The following is a 22,471-nucleotide window of genomic DNA, read 5'->3' as shown; positions in this document are numbered from 1 at the left end:
CACCATCTCCTGGATGAGAGGAGGCATGGAGCCTGGGATCTGCATCTTCAGAGAGTGATCACTTTCTCCACTGCTGGAGGAGGAGAAGGAGGCAGGGAGAAAAAGAGAGAGAGGGTCAAGACGGGCCATTCCAAGGTTCTGCCACTACAGCAAAATGATGTATGTAAAGACCCTAAATATGTATCTTCAAATACATGATGGATGACATAGACATACAGTGCATTCTAAAAGTATTCAGACCCCTGGACTTTTTCCACATTTTGTTACATTACAGCCTTATTCTAAAATGGATTGAATAGTTTTTCCCTCATCAATCTGCACACAATACCCCATAAGGATTTTTAGAAATATCCCATGTACATACGTTTTCAGGCCCTTTATCCAGTACTTTGTTGAAGCACCTTTGGCAGCGATTACAGCCTTGAGTCTTCATGGGTATGACGCTACAAGTTTGGCACACCTGTATTTGAAAAGTTTCTCCCATTCTTCTCTGCAGATCCTCTCAAGCTCTGTCAGGTTGGATGGGGAGCGTCGCCGCACAGCTATATTCAGGTCTCTCCAGAGACGTTCAATCGGGTTCAAGTCCGGGTTCTGGCTGGGCTACTCAAGGACATTTCAGAGAGTTGTCCCGAAGCCACTTCTGTGTTGTCTTGGCTGTGTGCTTAGGGTCTTTGTCCTGTTGGAAGGTGAACCTTCACCCCAGTCTGAAGTCCTGAGCTTTTCATCAAGGATCTCCCTGTTCTTTACTTCATTCTATGCCACTGAAAAAGTTCCCCACAGCATGATGCTGCCACCACCATGCCCGTAGGGATCGTACCAGGTTTCTTGGTCTCATGGTCTGAGAGTCCTTTAGGTGGCTTTTGGCAAACTCCAAGCGGGCTGTCACGTGCCTTTTACTGAGGAGTGGCTTCAGTCTGGCCACTCTATCAAAAAGGCCTGATTGTTGGAGTGCTGCAGAAATGGTTGTCCTTCTGGAACGTTCTCCCATCTTCCACAGACAAACTCTGGAGCTCTGTCAGAGTGACCATCGGGTTCTTGATCACCACCCTGACCAAGGCCCTTCTCCCAAGATTTCCACGTTTGGCCGGGCAGCCAGCCCTAGGAAGAGATTTGGTGGTTCCAAACTTCTTTCATTTAAGAATGATGGAGGAAACTGTGTTCTTGAGGATCTTCAATGCTGCAGACATTTTTTGGTACCCTTCCCCAGATATGTGCCTCGACACAATCCTGTCGCGGAGCTCTACAAATTCCTTTGTCCTTATGGCTTGTTTTTTACTCTGACATGCACTGTCAACTGTGGGAACTTATATAGAAAGGTGTGGGCCTTTCCAAATCATGCAAATCAATTGAATTCACCACAGGTGGACTCCAATCAAGTTGTAGAAACATCTCAAGCATGATCAGTGGAATCACGATACACCGGAGCTCAATTTTGAGTCTCATAGCAAAGGGTCTGAATACTTATGTAAATAAGGTATATCTGTGTTTTATTTTGAATACATTTGCAAAAAGTCCTGAAAGACTGTTTTCATTTTGTCATTATGGGGTACTGTGTGTAGATTGATGAGAAAAAATATATATATTTCATTCCTTTTAGAATAAGGCTGTACCATAACAAAATGTGGAAAAAGTGAAGGGGTCTGAAAACTTTGGGAATGCACTGTACATACAGAAAAAGGTAAGTAATTAATCTCTATTGAACAAAAATAAATCTGTCAATTCTGGAGCCCTTTTTTGACAGTAAAATATAGCAACTATAGTCTCATTGTGAACCCAAAATACATGGCAATCATTGGATTATGTTGCACATCAAAATATCTTGAAACATGCGTTCCTGCTTGGATGTGTTAGATGAAATCACTGACTTCTTGAATTCCTCAGTAGTCTATATATTACACTTCTTCATAAAGCACTATGAATTACTTTATAAGATAATTACTCGTGATTTGAAGTTCAGAACGAGAAAGTTTAGGCTATATATAAATAATGGCGCTCAAATAAAAAATGATTCAACAAAAGAATGTATCAGCCTATTCGAGTTGTAGATTAACATCTCAGATTCCAGTGTTCGAAATGGTAAACATGGGATTTCTTTTCATGCGACAGCCAATGGCAATGTCCGCTTCAGGTGTAATGCCAGGAGGTGCTTGTGGATTTGACAGCTCTAACACAGTTCCACCCCCAACAACGCCAAAACAACAGCTATGGGGATGTTGGCTAAAGCGTATCTGATTGAATAGAGCTCTAAATCGTTAGCTTGGCTTTTATAACGTATGAGGTTTAAGCAGACAGGCAGACAGACTGACAGAAAACAAGAAAAAGCACAGAGTGACAGCAGACAAGATGCTGAGAAATACAGCATAACAGGGAGGCAAACACAATGGCTAGTGCAGAGGCCCAGTTGTAGGGGTGAGGTGTATCTCCAGCGGGGTTTTTACATATTGTATTTGTTTTAAATATGCTTGTTAAAAAGGAGCAGGAGGACCATGTCTCGTCAGTCACTGGTACATAAATGGTTGAGAAACTCTGTACTGTGCTGCCAAAGTTATGTCAGCACTACTGCCCGTGTCTAAGTCTAACTCAGAGTGGATGCTGAATGTCAGACAGAAGGCTCAATCCTGGTGTAGATTGAGGTCTGTGACAGGGTCTCGGCAGTGGCTGACAGGGACTGGGCACCAGTCTGGGCTGAGTTGGCGGTGCGAGCAGTAGTCGGGGCTGGTGTGGATAAAATGCCAAGGCCGAATTCTTGTCCCTGGCAAACAGTATGGAAGAGATAAATAATTGTCTCTCTGGCGTGGCACCAGGTGGGATCCTTGTCTTTAGGCAGCCATTTTTCTTAATGTCTGCTGTTCTCTCAACCTAGTAATGCAGCTTGTGCTCCAGACAGTGTGTGTCAGCCAGGCTGGAGGAGAAAAAACTCAATAAATGAATAAATGTGAACACCAGTCAAGAGTGGGTTTCCCTCGGAGGCTGTCTCGCTGCTGCATGTCGGCCACTGCACCGATGCTATTGTGGGGGACCCGTGTGTGTGTGTATGTGTGTGTGTGTGTGTGTGTGAGTGAGTGAGTGAGTGAGTGAGTGAGTGAGTGAGTGCGTGAGTGAGTGAGTGTGGTGAGTGAGTGAGAGTGAGTGAGTGAGTGAGTGAGTGTTGTGAGTGAGTGTTGTGAGTGAGTGCGTGAGTGAGTGAGTGAGTGAGTGAGTGAGTGAGTGAGTGAGTGAGTGAGTGAGTGAGTGAGTGAGTGAGTGAGTGAGTGAGTGAGTGAGTGAGTGAGTGAGTGAGTGAGTGTTGTGAGTGAGTGAGTGAGTGCGTGAGTGAGTGAGAGAGAGAGTACAGTGTGTAGACTATGTAGTATGTTTCGACATAATGAACGATGTGACAAAACTTCTCCCTAGTGGATATAATAAGACCTGCATTACCATGTCCTTCTGCTTTATAGGTTTCTTCAAAATTCAAAAGGCACTCGCACATCTGAGCTATCTTTGTTGCATGTGCACGGTAACAGTTGAATAAAATGAGAAAAAAAGAAGAAACCCGCATACCACTCTTGATAGTAATCACTGTTCTTTAAACCTAGAATGCATTCGCCGGGTCAACATGACCCGGCCTAATGTCAACATGACCCGGCCTAATGTCAACATGACCCGGCCTAATGTCAACATGACCCGGCCTAATGTCAACATGACCCGGCCTAATGTCAACATGACCCGGCCTAATGTCAACACCCGGCCTAATGTCAACATGACCCGGCCTAATGTCAACATGACCCGGCCTAATGTCAACATGACCCGGCCTAATGTCAACATGACCTAATGTCAACATGACCCGGCCTAATGTCAACATGACCCGGCCTAATGTCAACATGACCCGGCCTAATGTCAACATGACCTGGCCTAATGTCAACATGACCCGGCCTAATGTCAACATGACCCGGCTTAATGTTTTTTTTGCTGTATTGATCCCCCCCCAAAAATGTCAGCATTTATATATAATATATAGAATAGAGGAATTCCTTAAATAATGTGTCTTTAATGTTCTAACATACTAGTTTTGTTTTTTAATTTCTTATTTTTTAAGTAAAAATAGTTTTTGCATCACTACCCCAAGTTTTCATATGTGGGTCAAATATCACCTGTATTACCAATCGTATTCACTGCATTGCATTTTGCTACAACAATAAAATCAAAGTAATTAATTACACATTTATTAAATATCTTGCTTTTAATGTTCATGAATCACCATTTTCATTACTCCTTTTTTTAACTCATTGAGTATAAGGAGTTTCATAAGGAGGCTCATAAGAATGTTGACAGATATACAACAAAAATGCTTTAACAGATGCTTGATGAGCAAGCCATTTGTGCCTCTGACTCAGAAATTGAGGTATCCAAGTCTAGCTGTCCTAGATGATTCTACAGATGGGGAGGAAAACCAGGAGAGTGAAGACCAGTCAAATAGACTGAGTAAAAAGGGGTCTTACTAGAGGGAACCCCCCCACCCACAGACAAACACACATTAAAGGAAGGACCATAAGCCATAACATCCTGAGGAGCTGCCCAGGGTCTGTGCCGGGGTCAACAGCTGTGTCACCAAAAGTTGCCTGGGAGCTGTTCATTAGTGACAGCATCTTTGAGGAGGTCCTAAAGTGTACATATTTAGAAGGACGGAGAAGAGCGACGGCTAAAGGGACAGAGTGGAGAGACAAAGAGGCATTAAAGGCCTTTATTGGTTTAACCCTCCTTGCAAGCCACCACGTCGGTCGGGAGATATGAGGATATCCGTCGCTACCTGAGGCTTGATGACAAGAGGACCAGAGTGTTCAGAGAGGCAACAGACTACCTGGCAGCCTTCTAGTATGTGAGGAACCTTTTCCTAGAAAACTGTAGGGGAAGGTTCATCCCCAGCAACTGCAGCTTTCCTCCAGATGTGATGCTTGGCATTCCCTCCAAAGTGATCTAGGTTTCATCAGACCAGAGAATCTTGTTTCTCCTGGTCTGAGAGTCCTTTAGGTGTCTTTTGGCAAACTCCAAGCAGGCTGGCATTTGCCTTTTACTGAGGAGTGGCTTTCGCCTGGCCACTCTACCATAAAGGTCTGATTGTTGGAGTGCTGCAGAGATGGTTGTCCGTCTGGAAGGTTCCCCCATCTCCACAGAAGAACTGAGGCAATGGAAAGATGTAGGGTGATAAAAGAGAGCCATGCCACCACCATTCAGAGCAGTCAGGGCCAGAAGAGGAAGAGGTGCCAGCTCTGCCCAAGCGCAAAGGATAGACAAGTCAGCTGCTGGTGTTCTCATTGCAACACACCCATCTGCAAATAGCTTGTGGTTTGTAACAAATGCATGGACTAGACAGCATAAATAAGCATCACACACACGCACACTTTGTTCCTTTTAGTGTTCATGTTTTCTAAATTCACAATGGTTAGTGCTGTCGTTTATATTGATGATAAACTTTGGATTTTCAAAAAAAAAAAAGGAAATATTATAAAACATGCTTAAGGTGGTTTTTATTTTGTTCTTCACACTAAAAAGTTGAATGTGAAACTTTGTTTCCGTTATGAAATTTCATAATATGAAATGTGTGTCAAACTGTTGAATACCGTCTGAAAACATTTCAAACAATAAAATAATTATTGAAAGTTACAAATCATCACTCAAAATAATTATGTTCCATAAAACTGATAATATTTTAGACCCACTTTAAATAAAACACAGATTTTACATTATTTGGTCACTTTTGACCCGTTCCACGCATCGAATGGGGTTGGAGTCGAGAGAAAACAAATAAGTGCTACCAAGTATAACAATGTGCATTTCACAAATATTAGAATAAAGTGTGTACATAAAACGTTTTAAACACGTCTGTAAAACCAAAATGAGGATCTCGACCTACCAAGCAAGTTTTCATAAATTGTTGGGTACAGCGCAAGAAAAACGTCACAGTAATCTGAAATGGGGGCATAATTCATGGTCACGTTTACAACATAACATATATATCATTAAGACCAGGAAATAATGTCTGGAGGGTTAAAATCCCCAAACATTCTATTTAGCTATTTTGAGGTTTTACCTACACAACACAGCCCATGTGGAACCTGTTGAGTGTAGGGGGCAGTATTTTGATGTTTGGATGAAAAAGGTACCCAAAAGAAACGGCCTATTTCTCAGGCCCAGAATCTAGAATATGCATATAATTGTCAGATTAGGATAGAAAACACTCTAAAGTTTCCAAAACGGTCAAAAATATTGTCTGTGTGTATAACAGAACTGATATTGCAGGCGAAAACCTGAGGAAAATCCAACCCGGAATTGCTGTTTTTCCTGAAAGCTCTCTGTTCCATTGCCTGCCTTCGCTCCATTTAAAGGGATATCAACCCGATTCCCTTTCCTATGGCATCCCCATGGTGTGAACAGTCTTGAGAAATAGCGTCAGGCTTTTATTTTGAAACATGAGCGAGAAAGATCATATCGCGTCATTGGATGGCTGGGTACCAGCAGCGTTTTGCATGTGCAACAGCTTGGAGCAGACATTTTCTCTCTCTCTCCTATTGAAGAAGCTACAGTCCCGGTTGAAATATTATCGATTATACAGTGCCTTGCGAAAGTATTCGGCCCCCTTGAAGGTCAACATTGGATCATTCAGAGATCCTCACTGAACTTCTGGAGAGAGTTTGCTGCACTGAAAGTAAAGGGGCTGAATAATTTTGCACGCCCAATTTTTCAGTTTTTGATTTGTTAAAAAAGTTTGAAATATCCAATAAATGTCGTTCCACTTCATGATTGTGTCCCACTTGTTGTTGATTCTTCACAAAAAATACAGTTTTATATCTTTATGTTTGAAGCCTGAAATGTGGCAAAAGGTCGCAAAGTTCAAGGGGGCCGAATACTTTCGCAAGGCACTGTATATTGTAAAAACAACATGAGGATTGATTATAAAAAATGGTTGACATGTTTCTATGAACTTTACGGATACTATTTGGAATTTTCGTCTGCCCGTTCATGACCGCTCGAGCCTGTGGATTTCTGAACATAACGCGTCAACCAAATGGAGATATTTTGGATATAAAAATAATCTTTATGGAACAAAAGGAACATTTATTGTGTAACTGAGAGTCTCGTCAGTGCAAACATCCGAAGATCATCAAAGGTAAGCGATTCATTTTATTGCTTTTCTGACTTTCGTGACAAATCTACTTGGCTGCTAGCTGATTGTAAAATTTTGTCTGCTGAGAAAGATGTCCTTACATAAACGCTTGGTATGCTTTCGCCGAAAAGCTTTTTGAAATCTGACATGCCAGGTGGATTAACAACAAGCTAAACTGTGTTTTGCTATATTGCACTTGTGATTTCATGAAAATTAAATATTTTTAGTAATTTAATTTGAATTTGGCGCTCTGCAATTCAGTGGATGTTGACGAAAACGATCCCCGTAACGGGATGGGTGCATCAAGAAGTTATTAATCATGTCAATAACGTGGGTGGTGGAGCAGGTAATAATGCAATTTATTTGGAACCATTTTCCTGTATGCATTTTGCTTGTCAGGTCAATAGTAGATCGAAAACTTGTTTGGTAGGTCGATGTCCTCATTGTGGTTTTACAGACGTGTTTGATACGTTTTATGTACACACTTTTTTCTAATATGGATGAAATGCACATTGTACATTATATTTGGTAGCACTTATTTGTTTTCTCTCGACTCCAACCCCATTCGATGCGTGGCATGGATGTGGGTGGGGCTGTCTACATAACGGTGCTAATTTTAAAAACTCACAAAAGCTCTGACGAAGGTCACGTGGCCGATAAGTAAAGCTTTTTAAAGAACAGTGATACCCTGACTACACCGTTCGGGTCGCAAAATAAATTTAGGAATCTATGTTATTCAATTATTGCACCCACACTGCTCGTGCGTGTCAACGAGCATCTGCGTTGCTAAGGGCTAAAATAGAAGTCATTCCTATTTCTGGTGCAGAATGCGCTGCAAGTCCTGCCTCTCCCATTTTCTCATTGGTTTATAGAAGCAGGTACCCACATGCCATCTCCTCATTGGTTATACCCACGTGGGTGATTGAAAGACGAACTTTGTTGCCGGTCGTCGTGGTAATACTATGAAAGTTTAGGTGCCAATCACCATATAAGTTCAAAGATGAAAAAGCCTGGAAGGAGGAGAGATGATTAGAAACAATTTAGTTGACCGTTTTATGTGTGGATGAATTGTTAGAGCAGAGGACCTTGTGCATTTCAGGTACAATAACAACTCAGTGTTAATATACCAGGACAAATTAGCTAGCAACAGCAAGCTAGCTAAATAGGACAAATTAGCTAGCAAGTGCAAGCTAGCTAGCTAAATTGCCATACATGTTTAATGCTTTTTGACCTGTCCCCAAATTAATGTAATAGGTTCAAAGTTTGTTTTGATATTTTAACCTGCGTGTCCTGATCGCATTTGGTGTGGGGGGACAAAATACATTTATGCACGATGGCGCACACACGCAGTCGGTTTGGGTTCCATGTAATACAATCAAGAGCAGTGTTTGGGTTTCTTCTTTTTTTCTATTTTTTTTGCTCCATTTTATACATTTCTTCAAAATGAGAGTTGTTGGTCAGGGTCGATTTTGGCCTTCTGCGTCCAGAGATCTATTTCTAATTCTTGAACATATAGCTGTACAGTATTTAAATCTCCACATATTTTCAAAACAATTTTTGTTCATCAACAACAATTTAAGTTTTATGCTTTTGTTAATAAGTAGTCAGGTTTCATGGATTTCATGTTCTTTATAGTCACACACACAATAATCAAAAATGTACACTGAAGTCAAAATTATTGTTAGATTCTATACATACAGTACAAATGTATTTGCTTTTTGTCATACTGTACACTTGGGGAAAGAAATGTGCTATCTAGAACCTAAAAGAGTTCTTCAGCTGTCCTATAGGAGAACCCTTTGAAGAATCCTTTTTTGGTTCCAGGTAGAACCCTTTACACAGATGGTTCTACATGGAACCCAAAAGAGTTCTACCTGGAACCAAAAAGGGTTATCCTATGCAGACAGCCAAGAAAACCTTTTGGGACCCTTTTTTCTAAGAGTGTAGATCTCAAGTTTAGCACATCACAACCAGTCATTGCTACGACTATTCTTTGACAGCACAACTCCTTGACAGCACACTGAACGTTATAGAAGATAAACAGTCTAGTATTAATATAGTATTAATATATTTACTTTAAAAAATGTAATAATAGATCATGTTCAATGCGTTCAGCCAATTCATCAAGACAATCACTACTTTTAAACTGAAGTAAATAATGTCATAATAAAAAATAAAAAAATATAACAAAGTTAAGTCAGAAAACTCATACAATTACCTGGCAACAATACAACTAGAACTCATACACCCAAACTATTTACATTGAAATTGTAATTCGTATTCAAACAAAGCCATTACTCGTATCTACTAAGTGAACATTTTGTTTTTTTAAGTTGTTTTTTATTTAAGCCCTTATAATTCAACTCACAAAACTAACCTTTCATGCCTCTCCTGGCATCAATACCTCTGCATCAGCATTCGTATTACAAGGCCTTCACTCATTGTTTGCGTATATGTTGTCATCTTCTTCATAGTCATTCTCCCTTCCAGATTTACATGAAGTGAGCAGCTCCAGGTCTAAAGACTCACTGTCTTCATCGTAGATGTCTTCAGCAAAATCCCTCTCTGTGATGATATCTGCATTTTCATAGTCGGACTCATCTTCCTCACTTGACTCTGGCCCTTCACCTTGGTTGTTTCCACACTTGTTCATGGATCCTGGAGCATTCCTGAGGATGAATACAAACATTTGAGTTACATGCCTGGGGACAGATTCATGAAACATTACTTAGGGAAAAACCTAAGGAAAAAAATGAGACAGACTATCAGACTAACATTAGCTCCTGTACATCAAAACCAAAAATGGATAACCAGAAAGCTCAATGAAAACTTAAACAAGAGTTTGAAGTGATGGTGGAGGAAATAGCAGCCAGGAAAAGGTTGCTGTTGGGGAAACTTCATAACTGCAGGTTCATTGCAGAGACCAAAAAGAGAGGATGGGCGAGAGTGGCCGAGCCTGTCTCTGCCATCGGGGGTATGGCAAGGGACGGTGATGCCATAAAAAACAAGTGTTCTGACATCAAGTCGGCTACTAAGAAGAAGGGAGCCGAGAGACCATTTATGTGGACCAGCTGGAGGAGAAGGTGTCGTCCATCATAGAGATGGTGGTAGAAGGACTGCGCAACCGGTAGGTTAGTTACCTACTTTAGCTAGCAAACGTGTAAAGACATTAAATCCAACGTAGCTAACGACGTTCACGTTAGCTAAGTTAAGCAAGGTCCTCTTTGCAAATTTACGAGATAGGGTTAGCTATTTAACACTTATTGAATATTGTAATATATTGTTAATTACTAGCTTGCTATATAGTGCGTGTTTAATTTGCAATCTGGCTGTATTTAAATATCCGGTAGCCAACTGTTTCTGTGGAGCAAGAAAACATGAATGGTTACAAAAGTACCCATGTGTCTTGAGACAAGGGTTTAGCTGTCATAAAGTTACGTTTATCTTCTTAACTTTTTTCTGAGGAAAAACCTAATTCCAATAACTATTTTGAGGAATAGCAACTTTGCTTAACTTTCTTCTTAAGTCTATATTTTAGGAAAAAATGCCAGTTAAGAAGAAATGTATTTTTAAGAAGGTTTCGTGAATCTGGCCCCTGGACTGCAGGTCAGGATCTTGGCACAGGTTATCCTTTCATAACTGCAGACATTTTTTATCATTATTTTTGGTGGTAAGCAACTTCCTTTTCACATGTATTCCTGCGTGGCATCCTTTTTTCAAGTCTTCCATCTTTGCTTTTAACAAAGGTTTCTACGTTGACATAGTCCTCTTCGTCATTTTCCTCACTCGCTGACACACATCACGACAAGAGAGACACCACAACACTACATTAAGAGAGACCTACTAAGACAACAACATAACATGGCAGCAACACATGACAACAAAACATGGCAGCAGCACAACATGGTAGCAGCACAAAACAGGGTACAAACATGATCGGGTACAGACAACAGCACAAAGGGCAAGAAGGTAGAGACAACACATGACTTACTCATTATTTTTAATGGTAAGCAACTCCCTTTTCACATACATTCTTGCATGGCATCCTTTTTTCAAGTCTTCATCTTTTCTCTTGTTGACAAAGGCTTCTACGTTGACATAGTCCTCTTCATCATTTTCTTCACTCGCTGCAACCACAGTGTTTTCATATGTGCTAATGTTATTGGCAGCTGAGGGATTGATCAGTTTAATTCATATAAATAACGTCAGTGAATATATGCATGAATAGATATCATAAACAGTACAAAACCATAACAAAATTAGGGTTGAACAATTACAGTAATCAAAATGTCCAGGTTTTCAAGATATCCTGGTGGGAGGATTCCCTATTTCCTAATGAATCCTTCCTGATTTTCAGGAATCTTCCAACTGGGTGTTCTTGAAAACCTGGGTATTTTGCAGCCCGAACCTGAATCCTGTTTAGAGGAGCTAGATCTTACTTTCTCTTGGGTTTATCATAATAGACTGATCTCTGCTGCTTATCTTCTTCCAGACTAGACAAGGAATGAACAGCAGGAGGAGGAGCAGTAGCCCACATATTGCACCAGGGGTAATAATGGGGACTATGGATGCTATGGAGAGAAACACCATATTCAACATCTTTCAGAAGACCACATTTTATAATTCGCATAGCTATCAAATTCTTCTGCAATGTAAAACATTGGTCTTAAACAAATATTGCAAGAATGATAGGACTGATAATATCTATACTTTTTTCTACTCACAATCCTTACATATGGCCTTCATGGTAATGCACTTGAAAACATAAAAATAAAATGTATTTTACCTCGAATGCCGACTGTCAGCAACTCTGTCTTGGTAGAATGGAATGACAGGGTGGAGACATTAACTTCATAAACACAACTGTAGTTCCCCTGGTCTGTATACTCTGCAACAGGAAAGTGAAAGGAGGCAGAGTGGTTGACTGCTGGCTCAGTTTCAGTCCTGTTGGACCCAGAAAAGTCCAGATAGAAGAGGCCTCCAGGATACTGTGGCTGAATGGAGCAGGTGATGGAGAAGCTGTGGCCCCTGGTCACCTCTGGCCCCTGAAGTCCCCAGAACATCCCTCCATTTGGAGCATTGAGAGAGATGTTGGGCTGTAACAAGACAACTAGCAAAAGACAAGAGCAGATTGTTAACGTGTGCACTAAAATTCAGCATAACAGTACTCTTTCTCGACAAGAGAACACTATGTTAGAATACATTATGAAGAGATATCCAAACTCTTGCATTAAAGAACGTATAATCTCGGAACCCAGTGTTCCTCTTGCTGATGGTGTTCACTCATTAATGTTTAGTTGCTCACCTATAACAGAGAATTCAACAGAGTCACTTTGAGGGGAGCTGAAGTCTCTACTGGATACCCTTGACTCATACTGACATCGGTATGACCCCTCATGGCTAAAGACCACTTTAGGAACGTTGAAGATGACAGAGTTGCTACTTGTGGTTTTGTCCATTTTGAACGAGCCTAAAGTCTTCTTTAATTTGAATGCTCCACCCAAGTGTTGGGTTGTGACGGAGCAGATGATGTCAACTCCGTCACCCCAGGCAACCTCTGTGGCAGATCTCAGATTTATTTGGAGCTTTTAGAGGGTCACTTGCTGTTCCTAGTCCACCTGGTCGTGCTGCTGCTCCAGTTTCAACTGTTCTGCTTGCGGCTATGGAACCCTGACCTGTTCAGCAGACGTGCTACCTTGTCTCGGGCCAGCTGTTTTCGATTCTCTCTCTCTACCGCACCTACTGTCTCTATCTCTGAATGATCGGCTATTGATAACCCAACTGACATTTACTCCTGAGGTGCTGACCTGTTGCACCTTCTACAACCAAGGTGATTATTATTATTATTTGACCCTGCTGGTCATCTATGAACATTTGAACAACTTGGCCATGTACCGTTATAATCTCCACCCGGCACAGCCAGAAGAGGACTGGCCACCCTTCAGAGCCTGGTTTCTCTCTAGGTTTCTTCCTAGGTTCCTGCCTTTCCAGGGAGTTTTCCTAGCCACCATGCTTCTACATCTGCATTGCATGCTGTTTGGGATTTTAGGCTGGGTTTCTGTATATCACTTTGTGGCATTGGCTGATGTAAAAAAGCCTTTATAAATCAACTTGATTGATTGATTCGTCACGGAGAAATCAAGGTGTAAAATAGTCAAAATAAAGCCAGTTAAATAATTGTTTTGCTGTGGATCAGAGCAGAATATCTCACCCCCCCTTATAAAAAGATAGCAGAACAACAATTAGTTAGGGGCTGGGGTGGAGGACATTTCCACGTATTTTTGAAGAAATAGTGAATCGTACAAGGCTGCCAATACATTTGACCTTGTCATCGCAACCCGTGCTGCTGTTTTCGCATCAACTTTTTCTTCCACTTTGACAGAGTATTTTGTGTAGATTGCTGACATTTGAATCCCACTTTGTAACAACAAAATGTGGAAAAAGTCAAGGGGTGTGAATACTTTCTGGAGGCACTGCTTATGTAACCTTACAGAAGCTGGCATTGATCAGTTTGTGGCAGAAGAATTGCTGCAATGCGTGTGCAACAAGTTGCTCTAGCGTCTACTAGTATGTCACTAAAATCTGTTATGCAAAATCCGTTTTTATAAAGCATTTTAGTGCACTCAACTGTAAGTGTTGTTGCGGTCTTACTCACCAATAGTGATGTCCATGGAGTTGCTTGAAGAAGAGCTGATCATTTTCTGACCGTTCTGGGTTATCTGTTGTAAACAACTGTACCATCCCTGGTGTGCAGATTGCAGACTGGACAATGTGAAAGTCTTACTGGTCTGAGTGGTTCCAACTGCCTTGGTCATTATTGAAGATCCCCCCATATATAAGGCAAATGTTGCAGAGATGGGAATTCGCTGTGGGACAGAGCAGATGAACTGGGCCGTTTCACCAGGTGAAAAAGCTGAATGGGAAGGTGTTCTAGAGAGGGTAGGTCTCTTCAGGGTTAAACCTGTACAAAGGTTCTGTGTATTAGTTACAAGATACAGATACATGTAGGACTCCATTTCACGTTCTGTCCTGTTCACTGCACAAAACTGAACATACATACATTCAAATCACAAGCAGCAGTATTCTAAATGATTGGTGTCGGAAGTGTCGACCCCAGGCGTTGTTTAACATCTTTTTTTCTCTCTTTACTGTTTCTGCAATCATGTCACTACATGATAAAACCACTCCCTACCTGAGAGGCAGAAAACACCAGCATCTTCACCATGATTACAGTCTTCAACTCCAAAACTTCTGTGTGAGCACTCTGAGAGGTAGCTTTCACTACCAGAGCAGTTCACATTATCCAGCCAGGTTGGTTCACTACCCTGACCAAAATGGGCACCAAGAGGGGCACCTACAGCACTCCCACAACCCAGCTGTCCACACACCACCGCAGCATCATTCATATCCCAGTCGTCATCACACACTGTTCCCCACTGGCCACTGTGATAGATCTCCACTCTCCCAGAGCAGCGACCCTTCCCATCGACCAGCCTGACCTCGGCAGCTTGGAGGTGGAAAAAGACTAACATTAAAGTCAAGGTCATTTACAAGGCACGGAACTGGGTGGTTTTTAGATGATGAAATGAACCTCAGGACATCATGCATTTCATGATATCAACTGTGAACAGATGTGTCATGAAAGAACTTGGAATGGCAAGACTATGTGACCCTCTTACCTGGGCAGACAACACCAGCATCCTCACTATGATGACAGTTATGTATTCCAAATCCTCTGTGCGGGCACTCTGTGAGATGACGTTCACTACCAGTGCATGCAACGTCATCCAGCCAGATAGTTCCACTGCCTGGACCATATTGGCCACTACTTCGGACTTGGTTTGTAACCCCACAGTCCAGCTGTCTACACACCACCTCAGCATCTTTAATATCCCAGGAATCATCGCAAACTGTTCCCCACTGGCCACTGTAATAGATCTCCACTCTTCCTGAGCAGCGATCTTTACCATTGACCAGCCTGATCTGGGAAGTGACTGTCAGGTAAAAGACATGGGAAGTCATTCATCAAAATTCACAGGTTTGCTTAATTGGCCATCTTTATTTATAAACGTATTTATTAACAACTCAGCGAATGTATCTGATTGTGCATCACACTATGACTTTATTTTTATAAAGAATATGCTATAAACATTTTGTTCATTCAATGGGAAAAAGTAATTGCCACAACTATCTCAAGGAGATTCACTTACCAGCAGGTAACACATTTAGTGGATAAACTAATAGAGAAAAAGAAATGTATGAAATTAGTGGTAGGCAGTCTCAAAATATATGTATGCAGTAAATGTACAGCTGAAACCACTTGATACTGTCAGCAAAATCATACTGAAGTCGAGCCCACAGGCAGTCTTCTGTGGTTCATCGCATGAACTGTCACAAGCATCAATCCACATGCTCAAGAAGTATGCTGTGTGAAAGATTTTATATTTATTTTTATTTCACCTTGATTTAACCAGGTAGGCCAGTTGAGAACAAGTTCTCATTTACAACTGTGACCTGGCCAAGATAAAGCAAAGCAGTGCGACAAAACCAACAACACAGCGTTACACATAAACAAACGTACAGTCAAAAACACAAAAGAACATACAAATTGATGTACAGTGTGTGCAAATGTAGAAGAGTAGGGAGGTAGGCAATAAATAGGCCCTAGAAGCGAAAAAATTATTACAATTTAGCATTAATACTCAAGTGATAGATGTGCAGATGATGATGTGCAAGTAGAGATACTGGGGTGCAAAAGAACAAGAGGGTAAGTAATAATATGGGGATGAGGTAGTTGGGTGTGTTATTTACAGATTGGCTGTGTACAGGTACAGTGATCGGTAAGCTGCTCAGACAGCTGATGCTTAAAGTTCGAGAGGGAGATATAAGACTCCAGCCTCAGAGATTTCTGCAGTAGATTACAACTCTGCCCCCTTTGGCAGTTCTATCTTGTCGGAAAATGTTATAGTTAGGGATGGAAATTTCAGGATTTTTGGTGGCCTTCCTAAACCAGGATTCAGGTTGTTCTGACCTCAGTCAGAGGCTTGACTTCCTGTTAGGGAATAGGTTAGGTAGTTTAGACTGCACACTACAGCTCACTACCACTTCCACACTCCATTCCCCCAGGTGCTGATCCTGGTTGATAAGCACATCACATTAAGGTAATTCTCAGCTTGCAAGCTGTGAGGTGGCTGGTTTTGTTTGGTGGCCATGAGCAATGTTCCCTTGTAAGACGTGGGTACGCAGCTCCCCAGGACTGCTGCGCAGAAGAAATATCAACCTGAGCAGAGACACACGAGATGGAACTTCATGAAACTTTACTAGAGTTTCCACCCCGTTAGTTAACACTATCAACGTTTCTCTTCACTGTGGGAATTGTGATCGAATCAACATAATATTAGCCTCTTTCAATGCAATATACCGAAACAAAACAAACTATGCAAGACTCCATTGACAGGCACGAGCGGTCATGAGCAGCTGCTATTGTGTTGAGATCAAAGCGAAGAACCGCATGTAGCCGCGTGTGCACATTTGTTCATAGGCCTATTCTTTGCTAATTAGTGAGTTATTAGCTCAGTAATAGCTAATTTCTGGTCAGCAGTGGGGGAGTGATTCTAGCTATCTTTGAAAATCGAGGCAGATAAAAAGATTTTTAATGTCTTAAATGGGCAGTGTTGCATTTTGAGACAGGCATGAATAAGCTACGTAGTAGGGTAGCATACATTTCTGTCTGATTTGCTGTCATAATAATAATGGTCTGGGAATATCAATGCATTTTTATTTTGCATCGAACATCAAACAAGACAATACAACAACATTTTCACTCACATCCTTGTCTGAAGGATAAGTGGCTAAACGGCTTGTTTTTAAAAGTCTCATGGAATGTAGGCCTACATTGAACACTACACATTGGCTGCTGCTGTAGGCTGTATCATAGAACAGTTATTTCAATAGTTATTTCCATGTTAAAATGCTATGGGATGCATTTTCTCCATTGTTTTTGATGGTACAGTAGGCCTCTTTGGTAGGCATATACTATGAACAAATAGCCACAGTAGAATACTTATCCAGTGTTAAAACTAACTTACAGCGGGTACAGCCTCAGTGTTCACAGAATTTTCACAACGTTCAAGTATGCGCTCAGACTTGTGTGTAGTGACAAAATAAATTTGAGGGAACATTGGCAATGAGAATTTTCATATGTTTTTGAGTCTTTAGTTTGGGCATGCCTTTTGTATTTTTCCTTTTTGTACATATTTAGATTTCGTCACCATCTGAACCAACTTTGACTGGCCGAATAAGAGGTCAGCTAGCAAGCTGTGAGGTGGCTGGTTTTGTTTGGTGGCCATGAGCAATGTTCCCTTTTAAAATGTGTGCATGCGTGGGCACGCAGCTCCCCCAGGAATGAATAGAAGGTCAAGAGAGACAGAGCTGGCCCTGGACGAAGGTAAAGTTGCTGTCTCTGGGCACATGTACATTCAACACCTAGTCATAGAGAACCGCAGGGTACACAGGATTTGGAGTTAACTAGCCTGGAAGACCAAGTTTGTTGAATTTAGTCAATAACTGAACTGATCAATTAGCTCAGTTGGTCAGTTCAGTGATTGACTAAATGTGACCGACCGACTCAAATTGGTCTAACATAGCAAAATTTGAAATGGTGTTTTTATTTATTTTTTATTTTTACATTGAATACAAGTAGAGACTCAGAGCTACAAAGTATATATCATACACTACAGTTGAGGAACAATAGGAAAGCAATTCTCTGAAAGTTGATAAACTTGTAAACTCACCTTTGAGAAAATGGCCTTTGAATATTTTTGGTACTACTACTGGAGATCCCTTTGTCTACACCCATTCAGCATCGTTCACACCCTCTCAAGTTTTAGCCCCACCCATCTCTTTAAGGGTTGATCCGAGCGTTCTGTACTAACAGCAGCAGTCAAGCACCCAAGCTAACTTGCTAGCTACTTCCAGCTCACTGAACATTACTCGCCCGAGGAGAGCTGGTTAGGCTGTTATGTTATCCAGAGCGTTGGTGACGGTAACTGTGCTGTCAGATTGTCAGTTTATATATTCAGAGTGTTTCGCTCTCGGGGCGTTCAGAGCGCAGACTAGACGCTCTGGCAGATGAGTAGGGTTGATCCGAACTTTCTAACCTCACAACAACTGGCTAACTTTGGCTAGCTTGTTACCTACAAATGAGAGTACACCCCACTCTGATGTTATCGACTGTAACTGTGCTGCTGGCAACAATTTAATTACGCTTTTTTGCTGATGTTTACTGACACCGGCCATATTTAACGTGTAAGTTATTCGGTGCTCTGGCACACTCAGACGAGAGTGTTCTGAAATCGGAGTAGATGGCCAGACTGAATTTACAAAAACACCCGGAATGGTTACTTGCACAGACATGTTTTGTTAAGACATGTAGATAGATAGCTAGGTAAACAATGAACCATAATCCCAACTCATGATGTTACTACCCTGCATGAATCTGCAGGTAGTTAACCAACCAGGTTCAATGATAGCTAGCTAACATTAGGCTATAGCTAGCCAAGGAAATTGCTCTGAGATATGAAAAATAAGATCATACACGTACTGTTAGCTAGTGAGCCAGCCAGCTAATGTTAGCTAGCTAGCTAGGTAAACAATGAACCATAATACCAACTCATGACATTACTACCCTGCATGAATCTGCAGGTAGCTAACCAACCAGGTTTTCCTGAAACAAATTCAACACACCTGGTCTTTTAGGTCAGTTAAAGCAAAATCCTGCATACCCTGCGGCTCTCCAGGAACAGGGTTGCCTGCCTCTGACCTACAGTTGAAGTCAGAAGTTTACATATACTTAGGTTGGAGTCATTAAAACTTGCTTTTCAAACACTCAACAAATTTCTTGTTAACAAACTATACTTTTGGCAAGTCGGTTAGGACATCTACTTTGTGCATGACACAAGACATTTTTCCAACAATTGTTTACGGACAGATTATTTCACTTATAATTCACTGTATCACATTTCCAGTGGGTCAGAAGTTTACATACACTAAATTGACTGTGCCTTTAAAAAAAAAAGAAAAATTCCAAAAAATTAGGTCATGGGTTTAGAAGCTTTTGATAGGCTAATTGACATAATTTGAGTCAATTGGAGGTGTACAGTACCTGTGGATGTATTTCAAGGCCTACCTTCAAACTCAGTTGCTGCACAGCAAGGAAGAAGCCACTGCTCCAAAACTCTCATAAAAAAAGCCAGACTACGGTTTGCAACTGCACATGTGGACAAAGATTGTACATTTTGGAGAAATGTCCTCTGGTCTGGTGAAACAAAAATAGAACTGTTTTGGCCATAATGACCATCGTTATGTTTGGAGGAAAAGGGGGAGGCTTGCAAGCCGAATAACACCATCCCAACCATGAAGCACGGGGATGGCAGCATCATGTTGTGGGGGTGCTTTGCTGCAGGAGGTACTGGTGCATTTCACAAAATAGATGGCATCATGAGGAAAGGAAAATGATGTGGATATATTGAAGCAACATCTCTAGACATCAGTCAGGAAGTTAAAGCTTGGTCACAAATGGCTCTTCCAAATGGACAATGACCCCAAGCATACTTTCAAAGTTGTAGCAAAATGGCTTTAGGACAACAAAGTCAAGGTATTGGAGTGGCCATCACAAAGCCCCGACCTCAATCCTATAGAACATTTGTGGGCAGAACTGAAAAAGCGTGTGCGAGCAAGGAGGCCTACAAACCTGACTCAGTTACACCAGCTCTGTCAGGAGGAATGGGCCATAATTCACCCAACTTATTGTGGGAAGCTTGTGGAAGGCTACCCAAAATGTTTGACCCAAGTTAAACAATTTAAAGGCAATGCTACCAAATACTAATTGAGTGTATGTAAACTTGTGATGAAAGAAATTAAAGCTGAAATAAATCATTCTCTCTACTATTATTCTGACATTTCACATTCTTAAAATAAAGTGGTGATCCTAACTGACGTAAGACTGTCAGCATTGTCAGCATTGTGAAAAACTGAGTTTAATTTAAATGTATTTGGCTAAGGTTTATTAAACTTCCAACTTCAACTGTAGGTGCATAAGCTGATTTCTCACATAAATGCACACATTCATTCAGGTTACAGAACCAAGTCCCTTTGACAAATGCATCCGTTGGCTAGATAACACCTCCCTACTTCTCTTTACAACTTTGACTCAAGAAACAAGTTCAGTATGTGAGATGAAATGTCTGTTTTAAAAATATCTGACAAACCCAATGTTTCTCTTTCAAGTTAACCCTGTCAACCCCTCTCCTCAGAAAGCGTGTTTGAAAAAAAAACTGCTTCTAAAAAGGGGAAGTATGATGGATAGTGAGAATGTCTATTTAGTAGAAACAAAATTCAATTGAACCAAAAGCATGTACTATGCTATGACGATGAACTATTAACTGCTTATAAGTAGCTCATATATCCATTTAGTTTGTTTGTTAGATTTTGAACCCTAGAATAAAGTGGTGGACACTATGTGACCTTGGTTGGATTTCATCTTACACCTCACTCACATTTACCTCAAGGTTGTTGTTTTTTTTGCCTTAAACTATTGTACTTCTAACCAGCCACCATAACTACTTCAGAAGTGACCTACTTTCATGTTTTATTCTTTCACAATCTTCTATGTGACAATTGTTTTTCTCTCAAATGAAATTAAGTGAGAAATAACAGACAAAAAGGCTATATTAACGCACTTCAGTATGTGTGATAACTCCGGTCCTTCCCCTGAACTTAATACCTCCTATTCATACAGATCTTATCCAAAAACCAGCCGTTAACATGAATTTCAAGCAACGCAGTGTTCTCCCTTTGCTGACAAATATGAAATTAAATTGCACGTTTTGGAAGTTAAACTCACCCATTGTCAGATAGAGGAGACTTTTCAATATTTTGATCTTCATTTCAGAAATTAAGAAAGGTATTTTCTCTTGTAGAACTGAATAAGCTTTCTTGTAAAATGTGTGATGACCAGTCTCTGTCGGAAACTGTCTGGTGATTTTGCTGTGCCCAGCTCCTCTGTTACTTCCTACTTTTTGCTGTTGTATCTAGGGTAAACAGTTTTGTTGCTAGTAAAGCCCATGTACCCTGTTTGATTGATAGACAAACCAGGGAAAATCAAAAGTGAGAGCTTGATGGTCTTGACCTAAGGAAGTAGATTAGGAAGGCAAAGGCCCAAAATAGCGAGTCGAGAGTCACACCTTTTACTTCCCAGTGCTCATACTATTTTTATGGTTGGACCTTGTCTCACTTGGTGGAACACCTTCTTCTCCCCTTCAAAGAAGAATTGGAGACATGACAGTTCATCTCAAAAACATGCAATGAGGATCCAGTTCAGTTTAATGCAATCACCCAACAGTTAGAACACATAATGCTAGTTCCTCAACAACACTGGAACTGATCAAAGACACAAAGTGACACCCCACCAATGCATACATCTGAACTACAGTTTGGAATTCGACCCAATGGATCAAATATGCTGAACATTTTGATTGGTTACAAAAAGCTAAATCAAATAAAGCAATATAATGTCTAATTTAAGTGTCAACTGTAGCAACTGTAGTTGTTATACTATTGCATCTGAATTATTATTTAACTTTATTTACATGTCACAAAGGACCAAATCAATGTGTTGAAGCAAATGAGTTAAGTTTATTTTTTTTTACCTAGGCAAGTCAGTTAATAACAAACTCTTATTTTCAATGACAGCCTAGGAACAGTGGGTTAACTGCCTTGTTCAGGAGCAGAACGACAGATTTTGACCTTGTCAGCTCAGGGATTCGATCTTGCAACCTTTCGGTTACTAGTCCAACGCTCTAACCACTAGGCTACCGGCCACCGCTGTTACTTTTCTTAATCGTTTTGATAAATGTCTTCATTCATGTCATGTGGTACAGCATTGTCATAGAAAGAGACATTAAAGTAATCTTCACCATCATCTGCACTATTCATTTTCTCATGAGACCCGCCACACACCCTTCCTCCTCTTTGACATAGACATCCTCCAATTTCCCACAGATGTGCCCTTTTTCCTTCCCATTCTTCTTTTCGCCCTTCACTCTCTCTCCAGACCTCTGTCATAGCAGACGTTTTCAACGTTCACATAGTCCTCCTCCTCTTCGTTGTCCTCCCTCTGTTGTGTCTGGTGTCAGTACCTGTTGCATAACAGTGTGCTCATGAATATTTGCAACAGCAAAGTCTGGGGAATAAAAACAACAACTTCCAAACAACATTATGCATCAACAAAAGTCTTTAGGCCGATTTTGAGATGCTGCTTAACTTAACTTT

General features: G+C 40.9%; 1 protein-coding gene across 1 annotated transcript; it reads right to left on the bottom strand.

Moving 5' to 3' along the window:
• Positions 1 to 8,750: 8,750 nt before the first annotated feature.
• Positions 8,751 to 21,191, bottom strand: LOC121847209. Its single transcript, XM_042327321.1, has 9 exons — positions 21,045 to 21,191; positions 15,352 to 15,378; positions 14,821 to 15,135; positions 14,334 to 14,648; positions 13,797 to 14,102; positions 11,928 to 12,251; positions 11,581 to 11,712; positions 11,133 to 11,310; positions 8,751 to 9,810 (listed from the first exon to the last, which is right to left on the bottom strand). Exons 1-9 carry the CDS (start codon positions 21,085 to 21,087, stop codon positions 9,576 to 9,578), a joined length of 1,875 nt encoding a protein of 624 aa, XP_042183255.1. The 5' UTR covers positions 21,088 to 21,191; the 3' UTR covers positions 8,751 to 9,575.
• Positions 21,192 to 22,471: the final 1,280 nt, after the last annotated feature.

This window comes from Oncorhynchus tshawytscha, linkage group LG09 (assembly GCF_018296145.1).
Source record: "Oncorhynchus tshawytscha isolate Ot180627B linkage group LG09, Otsh_v2.0, whole genome shotgun sequence".
In the NCBI taxonomy this organism is placed as follows: Eukaryota; Metazoa; Chordata; class Actinopteri; order Salmoniformes; family Salmonidae; genus Oncorhynchus; species Oncorhynchus tshawytscha.
This window is presented reverse-complemented; position numbering and strand designations above follow the sequence as displayed.

Coding starts and splice junctions, on each gene's coding strand:
- LOC121847209 (XM_042327321.1), bottom strand. CDS start 21,087: ATGAAGATCAAAATATTGAAAAGTCTCCTCTATCTGACAATGG. Junction 15,379..21,044: donor TCTCCTCTATCTGACAATGG/GTGAGTTTAACT, acceptor TTTCTCTATTAG/TTTATCCACTAAATGTGTTA. Junction 14,649..14,820: donor TGCTGGTGTTGTCTGCCCAG/GTAAGAGGGTCA, acceptor TCCACCTCCAAG/CTGCCGAGGTCAGGCTGGTC.